Consider the following 16,576-nt stretch of genomic DNA (forward strand, 5'->3'; position numbering starts at 1 on the left):
TGCACGATGCCCTGGCCTGGCAGGCGCTACCGGTCGTCCAGCTGCTGGCCCCGGACGAGAGGGTCTGCCTTCACTTGATAGGAACTCTCTTCGGTAAGGGCTCTGCTGAGGCCTAGCGCGGCGGCAGGGAGCAGGCGGTTGGTTCCCTCTTTTGAGGACATGGAGACATGGGAAGCTTCTGGAAGCAAAAAAACCCAAAGAATATTGGGGAACCTGATTCCATAGTTCCACACAGTTCTGTGTTAGGTGTGTTACCACTGCCTGTGGAAAACTGCCTGTCATTTGCTTTAGAATAGGTTAATTCATTTCCTTATTCCCTAAGGAGCAAGATTGGCGTGTTCATAAAGCTCTTGCAATTTTCCAAAGTCTCTTGACATACCCGTGAAGTCTTTCTGGAGAACAGGGAGTGCCTGGCCTACAACTTCTCCCTGAACGCTCACCATTCTGGTTGTGCCTCCGTGCTTTCTCATCTTGCTGAACTGTGCCCTTATACGAAGATTCATACAGAAATGAAAGTGTGAGCTTAAAAAGGTGTTGCAGGATTTAATATCAAATGCGCAAAATACAAATCTATGCAGTGGGTTGTTCACACTGTCACTTTACATTTGTAGAAATCCTTGTACCTGCTTCTTTCTGGTGGATCTGCCTTACAGCAGAATGGTGTTCAGCGGGATGTCAGAAAGTCTGACATCTGAAAGGGTCTTTCCAAGGCCCTTTCCAGATCCAGTTTCTGTGACCTTGAACATCTCTTACTGTTTTTTTTCCTAGCAGTGCTGTGGGAAAGGTCTTGGAAACATATCTTGATGGAGAAGAAATAATGGTCTAAAAGAGAAAGGTGGAGGGTATGAATGCGAGTGCCTTCAAAGAGCAAATATACTGGATTCCTTTAATTCCGTGATCTCATTTGCACATCACAGATAGTTCTTGTTCTTTGGGGGAAAGTGACTTACAAGCCCCTTCCCCTGCCTTCACGCACTGAATAATTCAGACAGTGTTTTCCCAGTTGATTTCCCAGCACAAATTATGCCGTGCATGTTTTAGAAGCAGCTTTGTTAGAAACAGAACTTTGTGCAGGTTTAGTTCTCTCTGTTGCACAAATTGGTATTGAGCAATGTCTTCGCACGTAATCCTAGACAGATGTGGAGGGAGTGGTGCTTATGGCCAATTCCTTCCTTCACTCTATGGCCCTGACATGAAATACCCCAGAAGACAGGGGAACCCTGCTTGCATTTCAGTGCTCTTGTCTGCTTTTAAATAATAGCTCTCTCTGTCTTCAAGAAGCTTTACAATTGGACAGCTTTGGGATTTTACTGTGCTTGGTGTAAATCCTAGAGCAATTGGAATCCCAGTCTAAGCTTGGGACTACAAAAAATGACATGTACATTTTGGATAGAGTTTGAATGAACCAAGGATCATTTGATGTGAGAGTGTAAGAGGGACCCCCAAATGTTTGAACAATGCTGTGAAGGAAGTATTAAGAGTAAAATCAGGAAAATACAGTCATTTTTGGCAAGAGAATATTGGGATAAGCACAGGCAGAAGAAAGAGGGTTAAGAGAACAGTGATGTAGTATGGAGTGTTACGTATGAGGAGATGATGAGTTTCAGGTAGGCCTGAATTTCATGCAACTAATGTTGCAGTGTTCACTGATGATGTATGCAGATCTTTTCCAAAGTGTAAGGAAGTTATTGAGGATTGGGCAAATGAGGTAGGAAATAAGTAATTTCTTCATCTGCAATGTCAAAACATTGCTTTGGTTGGTCAAATTTCTGAGAGGTGATGGAGACTCTGGAAGACAGGTAATTGAGTTGGGTACGTTGGAACAAGTGGGGGTCCGAACCAGATATCTGATGCTGTAGGTACCTGAAGATGGAAGGAGTTGGGAGGTAGATTTCTCATCTGTTGTGGTGTAGTAGAATGAGACAGTGGCTTATTTTAATATAGCCAGTCTTACGCTCTCATTGTACCAGTGATTTGTGAAGTGGTGCCTTCAGGTTCAATTTAACATTGGAAGAGTTTCTGTGTGCCTTAAACCTGCTGTTCATATTTGATCTTGGGGTTTTCAGTATTGTGGAGGGAGAAGACTGGTTATGGTAATTACTATGAATGGAAGATAGAAAGGACAACTCAAAGCTGGGCTCTAACTTCTGTCATTCTGGAGTGTTGTTTCAGATGTGTAAATTGGATACATGCAGTGAGATGTGGCAGTGGTAGCAGTTACATATGTACTTACATAGGTGGAGCTGTTGACTTCAACTATAAAGTACATAAAATTTTGCAAGAGAACTGAATGCCTTTATGTCCCTGTGTCCTGCTTATGGAGACACCTTTTGTGATACTTCCTGAGAGTATCCACCTTCCTCTGACAAAGTCAGGCCGGTGTCACGTGAAGCAGGGAAAACAAAACAGTTCTGAAAAAAATTTGCAGCTCTTTTTACAAGGGGGCATTACAGCACTGGTGAATGCAGGAATGAGTTCCATGACTGATTGTCGTTTATCTTTTAGGGATGTTGCATACTGTGGAAGACAGTGGTGCCCTGGACCTATTCATAGAAGGTGAGAGGCAGATGCCACATCTCGATTACTGACAGTTTGTGAAGGGAGGCTCTGTCTTGTCTAATAAGTGTAGTGAGGAGCTCAGCTTCTAGACAGCTTGAATTGGGAAGAGCATCTATTTTCTATCAGTGCAACAGTGACAAGCAGACTGTTCCAGTATTTGGGAGCAGGGGAGTGCGTGCAGATTTTAATATTTAGTGTTTCTCACAGGTTCTGTATGTGCTATGAATTTAGTGTCAGATGGGTAACAGTGGTAAACAATACCCCATCTTTGGCATCTTTGGACCTGACCGAAGTCTAAAAGCAAATGAAAATCTTCCTGTAGGCTTCAGTGAGCTTTGAGATCTGCTGCTTTCTCCTCAGGACAGAGAGTATTTGGGATTTACCTGCACAGGATGCAGATTCCTTTTTGCGAGCAGTCCTTCATTTGAAATCTGAAGGAAACGCCTGCAGGGCTGACAAAGAAATCTCTGCAGTCCAGTTAACTTTGGGCATCTCTCCTGAGTCTAGTGATATTATCCTGTCCAGCCATGAAAGGTGAAAGGAGGTCTGACCAGCTCCTTCCAGAGGGGTTTCAGTTTTCAGGCACTTGCTTGAAATGGTGTTGAAAAGATGAGAAGTCTTTCTGTCACATTACAGGTCTGTTGAGAGATGGATGCTCTCAGGGGAATTTTAACTTAGTGTTACCTAACACTGAAAAGTTTTTAGAGATATGCCTCTGCTGAGGTGCATAGCTCTTTAGCTAAAGTAGGTCTCCTAGATAAATCTCCAGTATTGCCCTGGATATACCAAGAGCTGGTAAACCTCGAAGTCTCTGCTGCTTTTTGAATGATGCTTTCCTAGAATACAGTTGAAAAGAGTGTGTTTTTCACGCTCTTTTGTGCCATGACAGCAAGGTACATCCAAGACAGCCTTACCAGATCCTGTGGGACAATGTTCTGCACAGTGTCTCAGTGGAGGGCTATTGCCAAAACTTTATCTGCTGAACATTCAGGTGCCCAAGTTCTAAAAATACCAGAAGAGGAACTTTGCTTCCTGAAACTTGTCCTTTGGTATATGTGTGGAGGCTGAGGCAGCCTGCCAGCATCAGGCAGCTCCCTTGTGATTTTGTTAGGGAAACCCCAGGTAATGTGCAGCCAGTGCCTGATAAACATAATTTCTTGTTGACTCCTCTTACTAGGACAACGCAGAGTGAGTTCTTAAAGTAGCAGTGAACCAAGAATAACAGCCCATACTTGGGGCTGAGGAGGTGAACAGTACCACAAGGTGACTGAGGCCTCACTTTCTGGCCATATCCCATATGATAACTACAGTGGGGAGGAATGGCTGGTAGACTGCACTGCTACCTCAGGAACAGTAGCAGATGGAGAAGGAGCTTTCAGTCTGCTTCTAAGGATACTCAGCAGTTTCAGTGCTGGTATCTTCTCTGGAAAGATAGGTTTTTAAAGGCCAGTTTTCATACTGCAGGAAGCCTGCTTTATTCAATTACCAGACATTTTTGTGCTTGTAGGGCTTTGTTTCGTTCCCTTCCTGACTCCTTACGTTTACTTAGTGTCCTGATGCTCAGTTTGTCTCCTGCTGTTCTTTCCATGCATGGTTTGTAGTGCAGCGAGAAGAGGACTGCTGTAATGTTGCTGCAGATTGCTCAGGCTGGGCCATCAGAAGTAATAGCGCTGGGAATGCTGATGTTTCCCTGCTCTCTCAGCACCTCCATGCTCATTTAATTTCTGAGGTCTTTGCTCACTGGACTGCTAAAGCCCCGTGGAAGATGGATTGTGAGTGTTCTTGGGTGTGAATTACTGATCCTGTTTCTTCTGCCTAGTTCTGGTGCGGCTCATAGTGGAGCTGAAGTCAGAACAGTACTTACACTGCATTTTGGATGAAAGCCAAAAAGAGGTCAGTGAAATGAATTCCCTGCCCTTCCTTTCAATCCTTCAGAGGTTCAGGAGATGGGAATGAGTGATCCTGCAAAACTGCAGCTACTGCACTGCAATGCAGCCTCTGCTGCAGTGGGATGTCCTAGTGCCAGCTCCCCTGCTGCGATTTTGTCAGTGTCAGTGTCTACCCTGGAGTTTTCCTATGGTTTCCATGATGCCTTGCAGCTATATGGCTTCATGGTGCTCTTCTGAAGCTGTGTGGCTTCCTCAGATTCTTCTTTTCCTACCTTACTGTTTCAGTGATATGAGGAGCATTCCCAACCTGTGCTGTGGGCTCTCGCTCTCTTCATTCCTAAATTTGTGATGGTCCCATGGGGTGCAAAAAGTAGGAAGTAGTGCAAGTGGGGAGAAGTTCAGCTAACAAGCAAGAGATTTCTTGTATTAGTTAAAAGACATTTTGGAGACTTAGTGGTGTGTTCAGGGTTTTCCTGTAGTTTATCCTAAGTGGTGAAGAGGACCCAGCTTAGGGAAGGATCCTATTCTGGAGGATTATGCATCACCGAGAGCTTGCTGCTTTGGGTGCATTTCTGCCTTTGGACTCTGTTCTCACCAGAGAAACATTTTCTTTGTCTCCTCTACAGCTGTGCAAAGTAACTACCATGAGAGGCAGCCTGCCCACATTCACCCTCTTGGGCAAGCTGGTAGATGCCATCCCAGGCTTTGCTGATCTGCTAGTGGTAGAGCACAGTGAGTAACGTGTCGTGCCCCACTGAAGGGGCATTCACAGCCCTAATACACATAGACATGCATGTGTGCCCCTGTCCCCTGTGTGAATTCATGAAGGTCATACAAGAAGCCTGTCCAGAAGTCAGAGTGGCATTCAGGCCTCCTGGGTTGTAGGTCAGTACCTTCATAGCAGGCTTGTCATTGTGCTCTTAGCCAGCCCTGCAGAACCAGCCTGTCTGAACTGGGGTTGGTGGGTTTGCCTCACAGGCAACATACATTTAGTTTTTCTTTCCTTGGAACAGCCCCGGGGGTCTGGTGAGCAAGCTTAGCTGTTTGTGGAAGTAGCTGGGATGATGGTCATTCATATGGTGAACAGTGAGCTAGCCATTTGTTACTGTACCGCTGCTCAGAGGGACAGATGGTGGTGAGCACATCACCTAATTGTGACATTCATAAATCTTCACACACCAGTCTGTCCAGTGGGCTTTTGCAAGTTTTCAAGGGAAACAGGTTGATGCTTTTAAAAAGTCAGTTCATTGGTGTGAATGTTTGCCATTTCTGTTCCTCACACTAGGTAATTTAGTGGATCATCTGCTGGTGGGCTTGATGTACCCAAATGAAGGTGTAAAGGCTGCTGTCTGCTACTTGTATGGCAAGCTGTTCTCCTCTCCTGTTGGCACAGAACGGCTCTCAGCACACTTTGAAGAAAGGCTGTGTGGTCTCTTCTTGAATACCTTGGGGCGTGCACAGACAAATGAACTGCAGGTTAATTGTTTGGGTAAGGCATTGCTACAAGGGAGTACTACAAGGGATACTACAAGGTGCAAGGGAAGGCTTAGAATGAAGAAGAAATCCTTGGGTGGTTTAGACACTCCAATGTGGGTTTTTCCCTAGAGGAGCTTTTTGCTGCTTTTCTGAAGCAGTCAGTCCTTTCTGTTACTCGATAGCAGTCAAATGGCCCAGACTTGCTGCTGAGCTCTCCCAGCCCTCCGTTGTCCCTCGAGCCCCACATTTGCCTAGCACTGACTGATCTTCAGATTCTCTTCAGAGCTTGCACTGTGGCCTGGCCTATCTCAATTTGATGTTTCATCCTTGGAACAGACCATACCTAAAAGTGTCTGAGTGCGAACACTATGCATGGACAGGTGGGTTTTGTAGAGCAGTGGGATGGAGTGTGGTCTTCAGATGAGGGACATCACGTTATTTAGGTAAGAAAGCTAATGTGGAAGCGGCACTTTCTTGCATTTATGCTTCCAACTGCACAGATCCAACTGTTGCTGGGGAGCGGAATTTCAACCTTTCTGACATTGCTTGTTTGTAAACTATCCAGGGAATTCCTTTTTCTTGTAAGAGGTAAGCAGGAGCTGGATTGCTCCTCATATCATCTGCTCAGCTTCTAGAAATGGATGCTGATTCCTTTGAAAGACGAATTCTATAGCTCAGACAATACACCTTGTGAATTTGTACTAACATACGCTGATGATTTGCATCAATACCTGTAGCAGTGTTCTATGCTTTTATACATGTGAGGGCTTTTTTGTGTGTGTGGATATCCTTTAGCTAAACACAGCTGTTTTGGTAAGAGCCTGTGGAAGTAGAAGGGGAAGATAAATGCCAGTTCTCTAGGAAGTATTCCAGGGAAAATGTCTAGTTATTGTTGGGTCACTGACTGTAGCTTGGAGAAAAATGCAGATCAAGAACTCTCCCAAGAAACAGTTGAAGGATTGGGTACTGGAGCATGGAATACAATGTGAGTAGAGTGCTCCTGAGGTCATGTACCAGTGGACATGCATGTCTGAGAAGGAACAGGGAGCAGATCAGACCCAGCAAAAAGCGTCAGCAACAAGGGCTTGCAAGAGATGGGGGTCATGGCAGTATCTGGGAACAAAGTGAGAAGAAGCTCCCTAAACTGGAGGTGAGAGCCTTTGTTAGGAGTGCAGGAAAGGGGAGGAAGTTGGCAACAAGTCTTCGGCTGTAAATACTCCTGTGTTAATGTAATCCTTGCTATGCCCAGTATGGTGCTCATTCTTGCTCCTCCTTTTGCAGGTTTGCTAAAGGAGCTGCTGAAATCTGACCATTTTGTATCCATTCTCATGAATAATTCAAAGACAGAGGAGGAGTCTGAGAACCCTGACATTTTAGAAGAGGAAAATCCACTGCCACTTGTTCTCAAAAAGGTGATTGCTGAAGTAGTAGTGGGTTGTTGGTAGATGTAAAGAATTTGGTGGCCTATGTTGAATCTTTATCTGAGGCACCCGAGTGTGCTGTTGCCAACATCATCAACAGAGGCTGCAGTGGGGAATGGGGACACCCCCATATATCACCTAATTTTTATTCCTGCATCCTAGGGTGGTGGAAATTTTACACCTGGCCTCAGCTGATTTTACTCACTCACACGTGAGGTCTGATACAGCACTTGTAGTCCCAGCATGACTAAGCATGGGGGCAGAGCTATTCTTACTCATAATCTTCTCTGTTGTGGTTCTTATTTTTGCATTTTTTTGAGTGTATTTGGTCCAGTGTTTTATCTTGCCTTAGCAAGTTGGATCTCTGAGATACATTTAAGAGAGATCTTAAATTAATGTTTTAAATTTTTAAATTTAGAGGAAACTGTTTCCTACTCATATCTGCATAGTTGACTTTCTCTCTCATTTTGCCTTTTGTTTCCCAACAGCTTTTGTTGACCAGAGATGAGATGTTACAGGCAGCAAGTTCTCACTGTGTGGCTGCAGTGCTGGTTCACTCTCCCAGCAGATATGCTTCTGCTTTTATCCATGCAGATGTCCCAGGTGAAGAAATGCAGTAGCATCTTATTTTTCATCTCCCAATATCAAAGCACTCCCTGGCTGTTTGGTTTAGGTCTGGCTCCATGAAATCCACTGATGGCATAATGTGTGTGGTGACCATTTTATACTGGTAAAAATGGCTAATGTGATTTTAGGAATAGAAAGGGCCAGTAAATTTTCAACTGAAAGTATAAAAGCCAACTGTCAATGGGGAGAATGGAGTTTCTACAGCAAAAATTTGGACAAGTCCTTGAGGTCAAGGTCCTTCTTGCAGGACCTTAGACACAAGCCTAAACAGACTGGGATTCCATCTTATCCCACTAAATATTGTAAGTTTGCACAGAATTTGGTCTAGGATTTAGCTTTATAATGCAGCTGTGGGAGATGGCTTATTATTTCTCTGTAAACCCAGAAGACAGAAATGCTTTCATTTTACATTTGTTTTGGGAGATGTTAAAGTTCTGAGGAAAAAAAAAAAAAAGATCCCTGCCTCTGTGGTATAGCTTGCTTTGTGACTTTTCATTTGTGCCAAAGGCTAGAGCCATAATTCAGCTCCTGCCTGCTGAGTTTGTGCTGGGGAGATGCCTGCCTGCAGGACTCTGCTCTCCAGTCACCTTGTTGTGAAGACTAGCATACCCCCAAGCAGCCATTCCATTCTCCATTCCTGCCATTTCATAATACAACCATTCTCCCTGCAGCTGTTGCTATGCTTCCTCTTTTCCTCCTCCTTCCTCTGCTCTGTTCTAGGAGCAGCTGTACCATGCTGTGAGCAAACTGCCTCTTAGCAGGGTGACCTTATTTATGTGTGTGTGTTTGCAGAATTCCTGTTTGAGTGTCTCTCCTGCAACAGTGAAATTCTCATCTGGTCAGTGTATTGCTGCCTGCTCCTCCTAACTGAAGAACGCCTTTTCTTCTCAAAGTGTCACACAGTCTATGGTGAGTCATCAACCTTTCTGACAGAGTGACTGCAGGAATACTGTGGGCATTTGTTGTGCCTTTAGCTGAATTTCAACACTTTACCCACAATCACAATTTCCAGTCGGGATAAATAAAGGACTGAAAATTAATACCGGTCAGACATTATTTTTTGATGTCCAACGTAGCTTGAATTTACGGTGTCACTGTCCTAATGAGTTCCTGGTAAGCATGCATTCATTACAGTAACCAGTTATCATAACTGACACTACCAAAGTTACTATTAGGTCTTTCTGTGGATATGCTAAGAGTGAGGAAGAAAGGCTAAATTCCTTCCATTCTTCTGGACTTACCTCCAGCAGTGGAGGTTGCGGCCTATTACCAGGGAGCTGAGTGAACACTCAGCAGTTTGGGGCAGTTGTTTCTGTTAGTGGCTCAGAATAATAATTGTTCAAATCTTCCTTCCCTTTAAAAAATAGTTTTGCTTCCATCCTGGAATTAGGAGTATTAAAAGCCCTCACTGTGACTTCTCTTGAACACGTGCAGGCATTGAAACTCTGCTGAGGAGTCTCCGAGTTGTCCTGCAGCGGAACAATGTGGAGTTGCACAAACAAGGGCTCCTGCTCTTCACCGAAATACTGAAACGGTAAGGGAGTACCCCCATCAGGCTCCCACAGGCAGGGTTTGGTGCCCCAGAATGGAGGCTGTGGTGCTTTTACTTCTAAGGTTTTTGTCCGAGACCAGATATCTACACTCCCAGAGCCTTTGCGTTTGAAAGATGTTGCTGAACAAATGCATCTTCCTTATTCTTGTGAAGGGCCTGATGGTTGTTTCTGAGCTTCGCAGCTTGTCCTCCTTGTGCGTGCATCCAGCAGTATATCTGCCTCTTCCTGTTTCTTTGCCGGTCTGGGAGATGAAATCTCCTTTCAGCTGTAGATAGAGCAGGAGGGATGACTAGGAAGGTCCAGATGTATGTGAGCAAGCCAGCTCCTGCTAAGTGTACCTCTGTGACAAAACAGAGCATGCAACTTCCATGGCTTCTAGTCTTGTATCATCACGTGAGCTAAATTCAAACAGCAAAAACAGATTTTAGGCTGAAATATTAATGTCTTCTGTCACTTTTTCCTCTTGTTTTCTGCTAAGAAATAACATAACCTGTCTTGTTTTTCTTCTGTGCTTCCTGTTCTTGCCTCTATGATCTTGTTCCCATCCTGTCATGCTAGTGACAGAGTCTTGTTTTTGCCACTTAGTTCCCCCAAGAGAGCCCTTGAGCTGAATTTTGGAAATGTCATAGTCAATTTTGTAGCAAGTGGCACGGTAAAAAGGAGAAGGAAAAGCAGCAGTGCTAGAACAGTGTGATGATACCAGTGTGGGATCTCTCAAAAAGAGTCACCAGGATGTGGGAAACACTAATTACCGTGTTTATGCTTGTAAAACAAAGGGAATGCTGTATGCAATTACGCTCATTTTCTAGCACACCCATTCTGTTTCTCTGAGCTTTGCCTTAGAAATGATGTTTTATTTAAAACAATCTCATAGTGGGGAAAGAGGTCTCATCCTGGAACCTCTCCTCTTGGTTTTTCCTTCCAGCTGGATTCTCTTGTGTAAGTGAGCCCCAGGCTCTGGCATTGTCCAAGCAGGACACACTGCTCCCCTTGGCAGTATGTCAGCAGCGGTGCATAGCTGTCCCTGCAGTGCCCCTTGTCTCTCCCAGCACAACCACAGTGGCAGGCACAGTTTGGCACCCAAAGACAAGAGGCTGCCGGAATCAGCAAGAGTGTTGTCCTTCACACTTTTCTCCCGGGCCCTGAAGACATCGTAGTGCACCATATTGCAAGTGGGTTTGTGCTTCTTGAATGAGTCAGCAATACTCCTCCATCCCTTTTTCCCTGTATGAGTCAGTGAAGACTTTTATTATCTTGATGTGTTTTACCTCAGAAGGTCAGCAATTAAAGAAAGGAAATACAGAGGATTAATAGAATTACAGTGGAAGTAGAAACAGTTTGGAAGTTTGGCACATCACTTATGGCTTGGGCCAGAGGCTGCTCCTGGTGCCTGAGTTCCACAAGGCCTCTTCCTTGCCTTGCCACAGCTTTTTCTCATGGCAGAAGGTGAGATGACTGCCAAGCTGGGTTTCATCCCACTGAGTGACTAAAAAGAGTGGTTCTGCCTCTGTTCACTTTTTGCCCTGTAGTTGGGCTACCAGTGTAATTTCTACCAAAGTTCACTTTCCTCTCCCATTTGTGTGTGGGAGCACGTGCTCCTGGCTTGCTTTAGGCAGGCACATCTGCGAAAACTGAGTAACAGGGAATACTTTTGGCTCTCAAGTCTTGACTCCTGTCATGCTGTGCTGCTTTTCTTGCTTCACTTAGGAGAGGCCCTCTGGCAGGCTGTTAGTGTCTCTTGTCCACATGTAGCTGCCTGTCTTCCCCTCGCCTTCCCGGCAGTACCGGGCTTGCCAGGAGCCAAATGAGCACAGTCTGCCATTTACACAGCTCTGCCCAGTAATGGAATTAATGGCTTGCAATCCATCCCTCCATGCTCTCGTGCTGAGTGCTCAAAGGTGTTGAGCCACAAGGTGATCAGATAACCGAAATGCTCACTGTAAAGAATTGCCAAAACAGTTGGATTGTGTTTATTTTCCTGATTACTTTTCAAGTTCATGAAAGTCCCTGTCCTTCTGGCAGCATCTGGCATTAGAAGTGCCATAGGACCGTGAGAGAAGCTGTTCTCATGGCATTATCCTTGTTCTAGGATGGTGTTTGCTTGTTTACTCAGAAATATGAATTGCCAGATGAACCCACAAATGCCAGAGCAGATGGCCTCAGCATAAAGTCCTAGGCTGAGAGATCACTGTATTTTACAAAGCCTGTTTATCTTGTGCTTTTCATGTCATTGTTTGCTGGTGTATTCACACAGTTTATCCAGTCTATGGGATTTTTCGTCATAGTAGGGCTCCAGACCTGCTGAAGTTCACTCTTTGTAGCAAACCTTCTACCTGCTCAAGTTTGAGACTACCTCCTTGAGAGCAGCTGGCTCTGACTACTGAAAACCATGACTGCAACCACATGGCTCAGCTGTTCATTTGGTGAAATGAAAAGAGGGCACTACAGTTACTTAACTCTGATAATATTTTCCTTGCTTACTCTGTTTCCTCTTTGTAGGCAACCAGTGGAAATCAAATTATTCACAAACCGAGGTGTATGTATAGAAGCCATTGATGTTTTGATGGAGACAGTGAACTGCCCAGTGCTGGAGGTGGTAGTGGAGGCTGTGAGAGCTGTGGCTGCTTTCTTGAGGTAGGCAGGAAAGTATTTGCAGGCTTTTCTTCAGATAGATCTGTTGATGCCATGTTGGTCTCTGCGGCTCCCCTGTGGCTGTGTGGGTGAGCATGCTCTGCAGTGGGACTTCTGACTGAGACAGGCGTGGGTACAGCAGAGCTGGCTTCCCACCTGCCTCAAATGACAGGGCAATGAAGCTGTGGTAGGCAGCAAGTCGCTGCAGCAAGGACCTAGCGTCCCAGGCAGGCTTGTACTGTGGCTGCTGTGGCTTTGTCACACTGTGCCCCATCCAGATAGATAAGAGCAAGCATGAAACTCTGCATGGTCATAATCTTCCTGACTGGAGTGGGAGCAGTCAGTGAATGCAGTGAGGATGCTGTGCTGAAGAGAAGTGGCAATGACATATTGCTATCAGAAGAGCAGTTATTTCTGCTGCTGTTGCCTTCCCAGGTGGAATGTCCCCAGCAGGGAATGTGCATGATGTCTTTCTCTCTGCTTGTTCAGGAAGGACCATCTGAGCTCCCCTCCAGTCCCATATGAAGAGCTGCAGAAGCTGCTAGAGGCAGTGGTGAAGCGATGTGCTGACCTTTCCCCACCACAGAGTAGCAAGAGGCATGCAGTAAGTCAAAAGTTGTTGTTGCTTGTTGGTAGGACCAAGCAGGACAGGAATGATCCTTCTAGCACACTATATGGATGTTGTATATATGTTTCATCCCTTTACCCTGTGGCTGTTGGGTTCTCTAGTGTTTCTTTTGATCCTCATGCCTCAAGATGGTACCAGTCTTTGAAGTAGCTGAATATGGATGCTGGTGAATATTGTCTTTCTAAATCAATGATGATTTGTGGGGCAGCACTTGAGCACACTGCTCTCTGTGTCCAGTACTCCTAAGCCATTTGAACTTCCTCTTCTCCAGTCCCCTACGTTGTAGGCTGTGTTGGTCAATCTATTTTTTTGGCAGTGAACATCTCACTGTGCCTTCATACCAAGAGGGTCATCATATATGCATTGTGATGCCTCAGCAAGGCAGCTCTTAGCCACTCTCTGAACTGCAAATCCATTCCTGTTCCTGGAATATGTAGTTAGTGTGATGTGCTGCTGGGACTTACGCACTTCTGAGGGAAGCCCCATTACAGATGGCTAGTGAAAAGACAAGGGCTAAGCTGTTACAGATGGCTAGTGAAAACACAAGTGCTAAGCCTTCTTGCTCTAGGCTTAAAGAAGGCAGAACTGCTTTCTGCCCCCATAGGCAGATCTTGGTCAATCTGTTTGCACACACACAGAGCTTGGTGTCCCATTCAGAATAAGAAGCTTCACAGGAAGGAAATTGGGCAGATAGGACATCCAGATGGTCTTTAAAGGGAGAAAAAGGGAAATTATTGTACCTGTACTAAGGCATCTTGGCATCAAATGGAGAAGGAGTTCTGAACTGCCAGGCAGCAGTGTCTCACTCTGCCTTCCTCTGCTAGTATTTGGAGAAGACCAGCGCAACGGGGTAAGGCTTAAAGGCAGATTTTGAGTTCCAAGAGGTTCCCAGTTTGGGCAAATGATTAACTCTGACGCTGCAGTTGGCTTCTGGCTGAACTCATTAGGATGCTGTGTGGGAGCAAGAGCTCGTACATGGATAGTTGCTTACAGATCTGAGCCAAAGTAGAGAACTTCTGATATTTCAGTGCTGAGCAAGGAGAAGAACTGTTCAGCGTTGTTGGAAGAGTAAATTTTCCCAGAAGTGTTTGAAGCTCCATTAGCTGAGCTGTCTAAAACTCAGATTAGACCAAACCATGACAATGCAGACTGGAAAGACAGGACAGTACAGAACTAGTAGCTCTGTAACTCTGTCCTCCTTAGGAAGAGCACAAAAGCTCTCTAACTCTGCCCTCTCTGGGGACAGCACAATAGTAAAAAAACAGTTCTATGAAAGAAGTGAGTTAAGTTAAATCTGTTGTTCCTCCTGCTGTTAATATCAGAGAAAACAAAGCTATTTTTTCTGACAGTGAACCTAAGATTTTAAAGACTTTTCTCCTTTAACAGGGTGATCTCCTATTCTCAGTATCTCAGAGCCACCCAGCAAACAGAAATCTCAGCAGAGTTCCTCAGAGACAGGGACAGTTCTTGCTCAACACCCTGGAAAGTTTCAGAAATGCCTGCAGGTGAGGACAGGTCCGGGGCGTGGGTGAGTGGTGTGTGTCCATGTCCATCCATCCTTCTGTCATTGTAACTGAGTTCCTCTAGCCAACCCCACTGCTGAAATATCACAGGCGAGTTCAGTGCATGGTGCTTGTCAGTGAAACAAGAGAAGGAGGGATATGTAGTGATAGTGAAAATTCTGTGACACCTGGATGTGTCTCCCAAGAAATTGGCCTGGAATTCTTAGTCTTGCCACACTAGGGCTTCCCACAGCAGGTACTTTCTTCACAGAACCCAAGTCTTCCTTTCTCAACTTGTACTGTTGTGCAACATTGATGACTTTTAATAGCTTTACTCAAGAGGTAACTGTGCGATTGCCAGATTCCTGTGCTTCCAACCCATCAAGTGTTTGTGGGGTCCTTAATGGTGAAAGTTGTGATTGAAAGGTAGTATCTCCTGACGTCCTTTACAGAGTGAGGAAGATTCCTCTCTCTTCTGGTATCTGCTGTGTGTTTGTAGGTTAGCAGTGGAATTTCAGAGTGACTCCATGGCCCAGGAGAATGCTTTCACTGCCCCCAACTCTGAGAGCAAGGACACGCTGAGGAACTTCTCTGAGTTCCTGTTGAGGATTTATGACAGTCTCTGCATCCCTATGGTCACGGTAGGGTTTCTTTTGAACTTGATCTATTCCTTGGGTACCTGGAAAGGTGCTTTGAGGCACCAAGAGAGGGTTGCACAAGTGGTTTTCTGGGAAGCGAGCATGTAGAGTAAACCAAGAGCAGCTGTGGCATTATACAGTTAATGCAAAATGGGAGTGTATGGTCTCAGAGGGTGGAGAAATTGATAAAGCTTAAATAGAGATGGCAGTGTCTTTCTTCAGAGTGCGCAATCCCCATAGCCTGCCTGCCATGCTGTCTAACCTACGGCAGCTCTGGGTGTTGCAGAAAATGAGGAATGCCTGAACTGTTGTTTCCCATTCTGCAACTTTTTCAAAACCTGGCTGTGTCCTGGAAGCAGCGGTATTTTGCACCTGCAGTTTCATTTTCATGCTTCTTTCCAGAAGGTATTGATGAGGCTGCCCAGTCTACCCAGCAAGGGCAGTACCAAACATTGTGCCTCAGTAAGGCCAGGGACATGGTTTAAAAAGTAGTTGTGGAGAGTCGCCTGTGCCGTAGCGCTCCATACAGACCTGTCACTAAGACACTTCGAGCAGAATTGTCAAAACAGTGGGACTCTGGCTGTGGTTCCAAATGTTGAGTAAATTCTGCTTGTGCTTTGCCACAGCTTCAAGTGTAGGGATTCTTGCAGTTGGTGGGAGCTTGGAGATGTTTTGTTTCGTATTTTCTTAATCAGTCTCTTGGTAGGCAGCTCCAGTGGCATTGCTGTTCTCCTCACTGAAGGGAGGCTGCAGTGCCTGTCCAGTTTGGCAAAGCTGGAGTCAGTGTACTGTTTTTTGCTCATTGAACTTGGGTAAAAAATAAAGGAGTGTAAGAAAATTGCCCTGTGACTTTCTACAAGAGTGAGTAGAGTTGTTCTGTTCTAAACAGTTTGGGGCTGGACTCTGTGGAGAGCTTAAATGCCTGTGTTTGCCACTACTCAATAAAAGGCTGAAGCACAGGTGTTCAGGGTTACTGAAGTCAGCTCCACTTAAGCATACATCCTATGTTGTGTGCCATGCTGGAGAATTAGCCATCTGACCTGTAAGAGCAGTTACTTCCAGGGCAGTGTGGGCAGCAATGTCAGTCACCGCGCAGTGAGGCCTAACAGGTTGCCAGCTGGAATCTGGAAGAAGTTTCTTGTTTGATGTAATGTCTTGCAGAGTTAGCAGCACATCTCTGTGCTAACGTTGGCAGAGGGGACTGTTAGTAGCTTTCAAAATGCTCTATGAGCCTGTGTACTTGCTGCCAGGCATCTTGGTAGAAGAACTGTTACTCCATTTGTTTGGATTTAGAAATCTTAACTTTTTGGGTGGGCAGGAGGCCAGAAGAAAGCTGCTGCTTTCAGTGTTTATTGCATATCATGCACTTGATCTTTTCTTCTTTCCACAGAACTACCTGGAAAGGGCTGTCAGCCCATCAGTGATGGAGGTTTTCATCTCAACACTTAATACCCTCTTTATAGTGGTGCCAAACATGCGGAATAAGTTCTCCAAAAAGCTGGGTATGGGGGTAGTGTGGGATCATGTTCTCTGTACTCTTAACTTAGCTGATGGAACTTGCTGCTACTGCATATTGCTGAGGCAATGAGCTTAACGAGACTTTATGTAGAGGATTATATTACATGTTTATATGAGTAAGAATAGAGTGTGCA

At 45.2% G+C, this 16,576-nt stretch overlaps 1 protein-coding gene across 1 annotated transcript in view; it reads left to right on the top strand.

Annotated features, from left to right (window-relative positions):
- Positions 1–44: 44 nt before the first annotated feature.
- The window catches only part of MEI1 (meiotic double-stranded break formation protein 1), a gene marked incomplete at its 3' end in the record, with an annotated part of 20,485 nt that continues 3,953 nt past the window's right edge, over positions 45–16,576 (top strand). Inside the window, exons 1-14 of the mRNA XM_010163386.2 lie at positions 45–93; positions 2,506–2,556; positions 4,379–4,452; positions 5,075–5,180; positions 5,734–5,937; positions 7,206–7,336; positions 7,834–7,948; positions 8,765–8,881; positions 9,407–9,506; positions 12,025–12,159; positions 12,646–12,760; positions 14,171–14,289; positions 14,786–14,927; positions 16,315–16,426. Of these exons, the coding sequence (XP_010161688.2) occupies positions 2,508–2,556; positions 4,379–4,452; positions 5,075–5,180; positions 5,734–5,937; positions 7,206–7,336; positions 7,834–7,948; positions 8,765–8,881; positions 9,407–9,506; positions 12,025–12,159; positions 12,646–12,760; positions 14,171–14,289; positions 14,786–14,927; positions 16,315–16,426 (1,519 nt within the window). The remainder of the gene's footprint in view (positions 94–2,505; positions 2,557–4,378; positions 4,453–5,074; positions 5,181–5,733; positions 5,938–7,205; positions 7,337–7,833; positions 7,949–8,764; positions 8,882–9,406; positions 9,507–12,024; positions 12,160–12,645; positions 12,761–14,170; positions 14,290–14,785; positions 14,928–16,314; positions 16,427–16,576) is intronic.

Source organism: Antrostomus carolinensis, unplaced genomic scaffold (genome assembly GCF_000700745.2).
Source record: "Antrostomus carolinensis isolate BGI_N321 unplaced genomic scaffold, ASM70074v2 scaffold56472, whole genome shotgun sequence".
Lineage (NCBI taxonomy): Eukaryota > Metazoa > Chordata > Aves > Caprimulgiformes > Caprimulgidae > Antrostomus > Antrostomus carolinensis.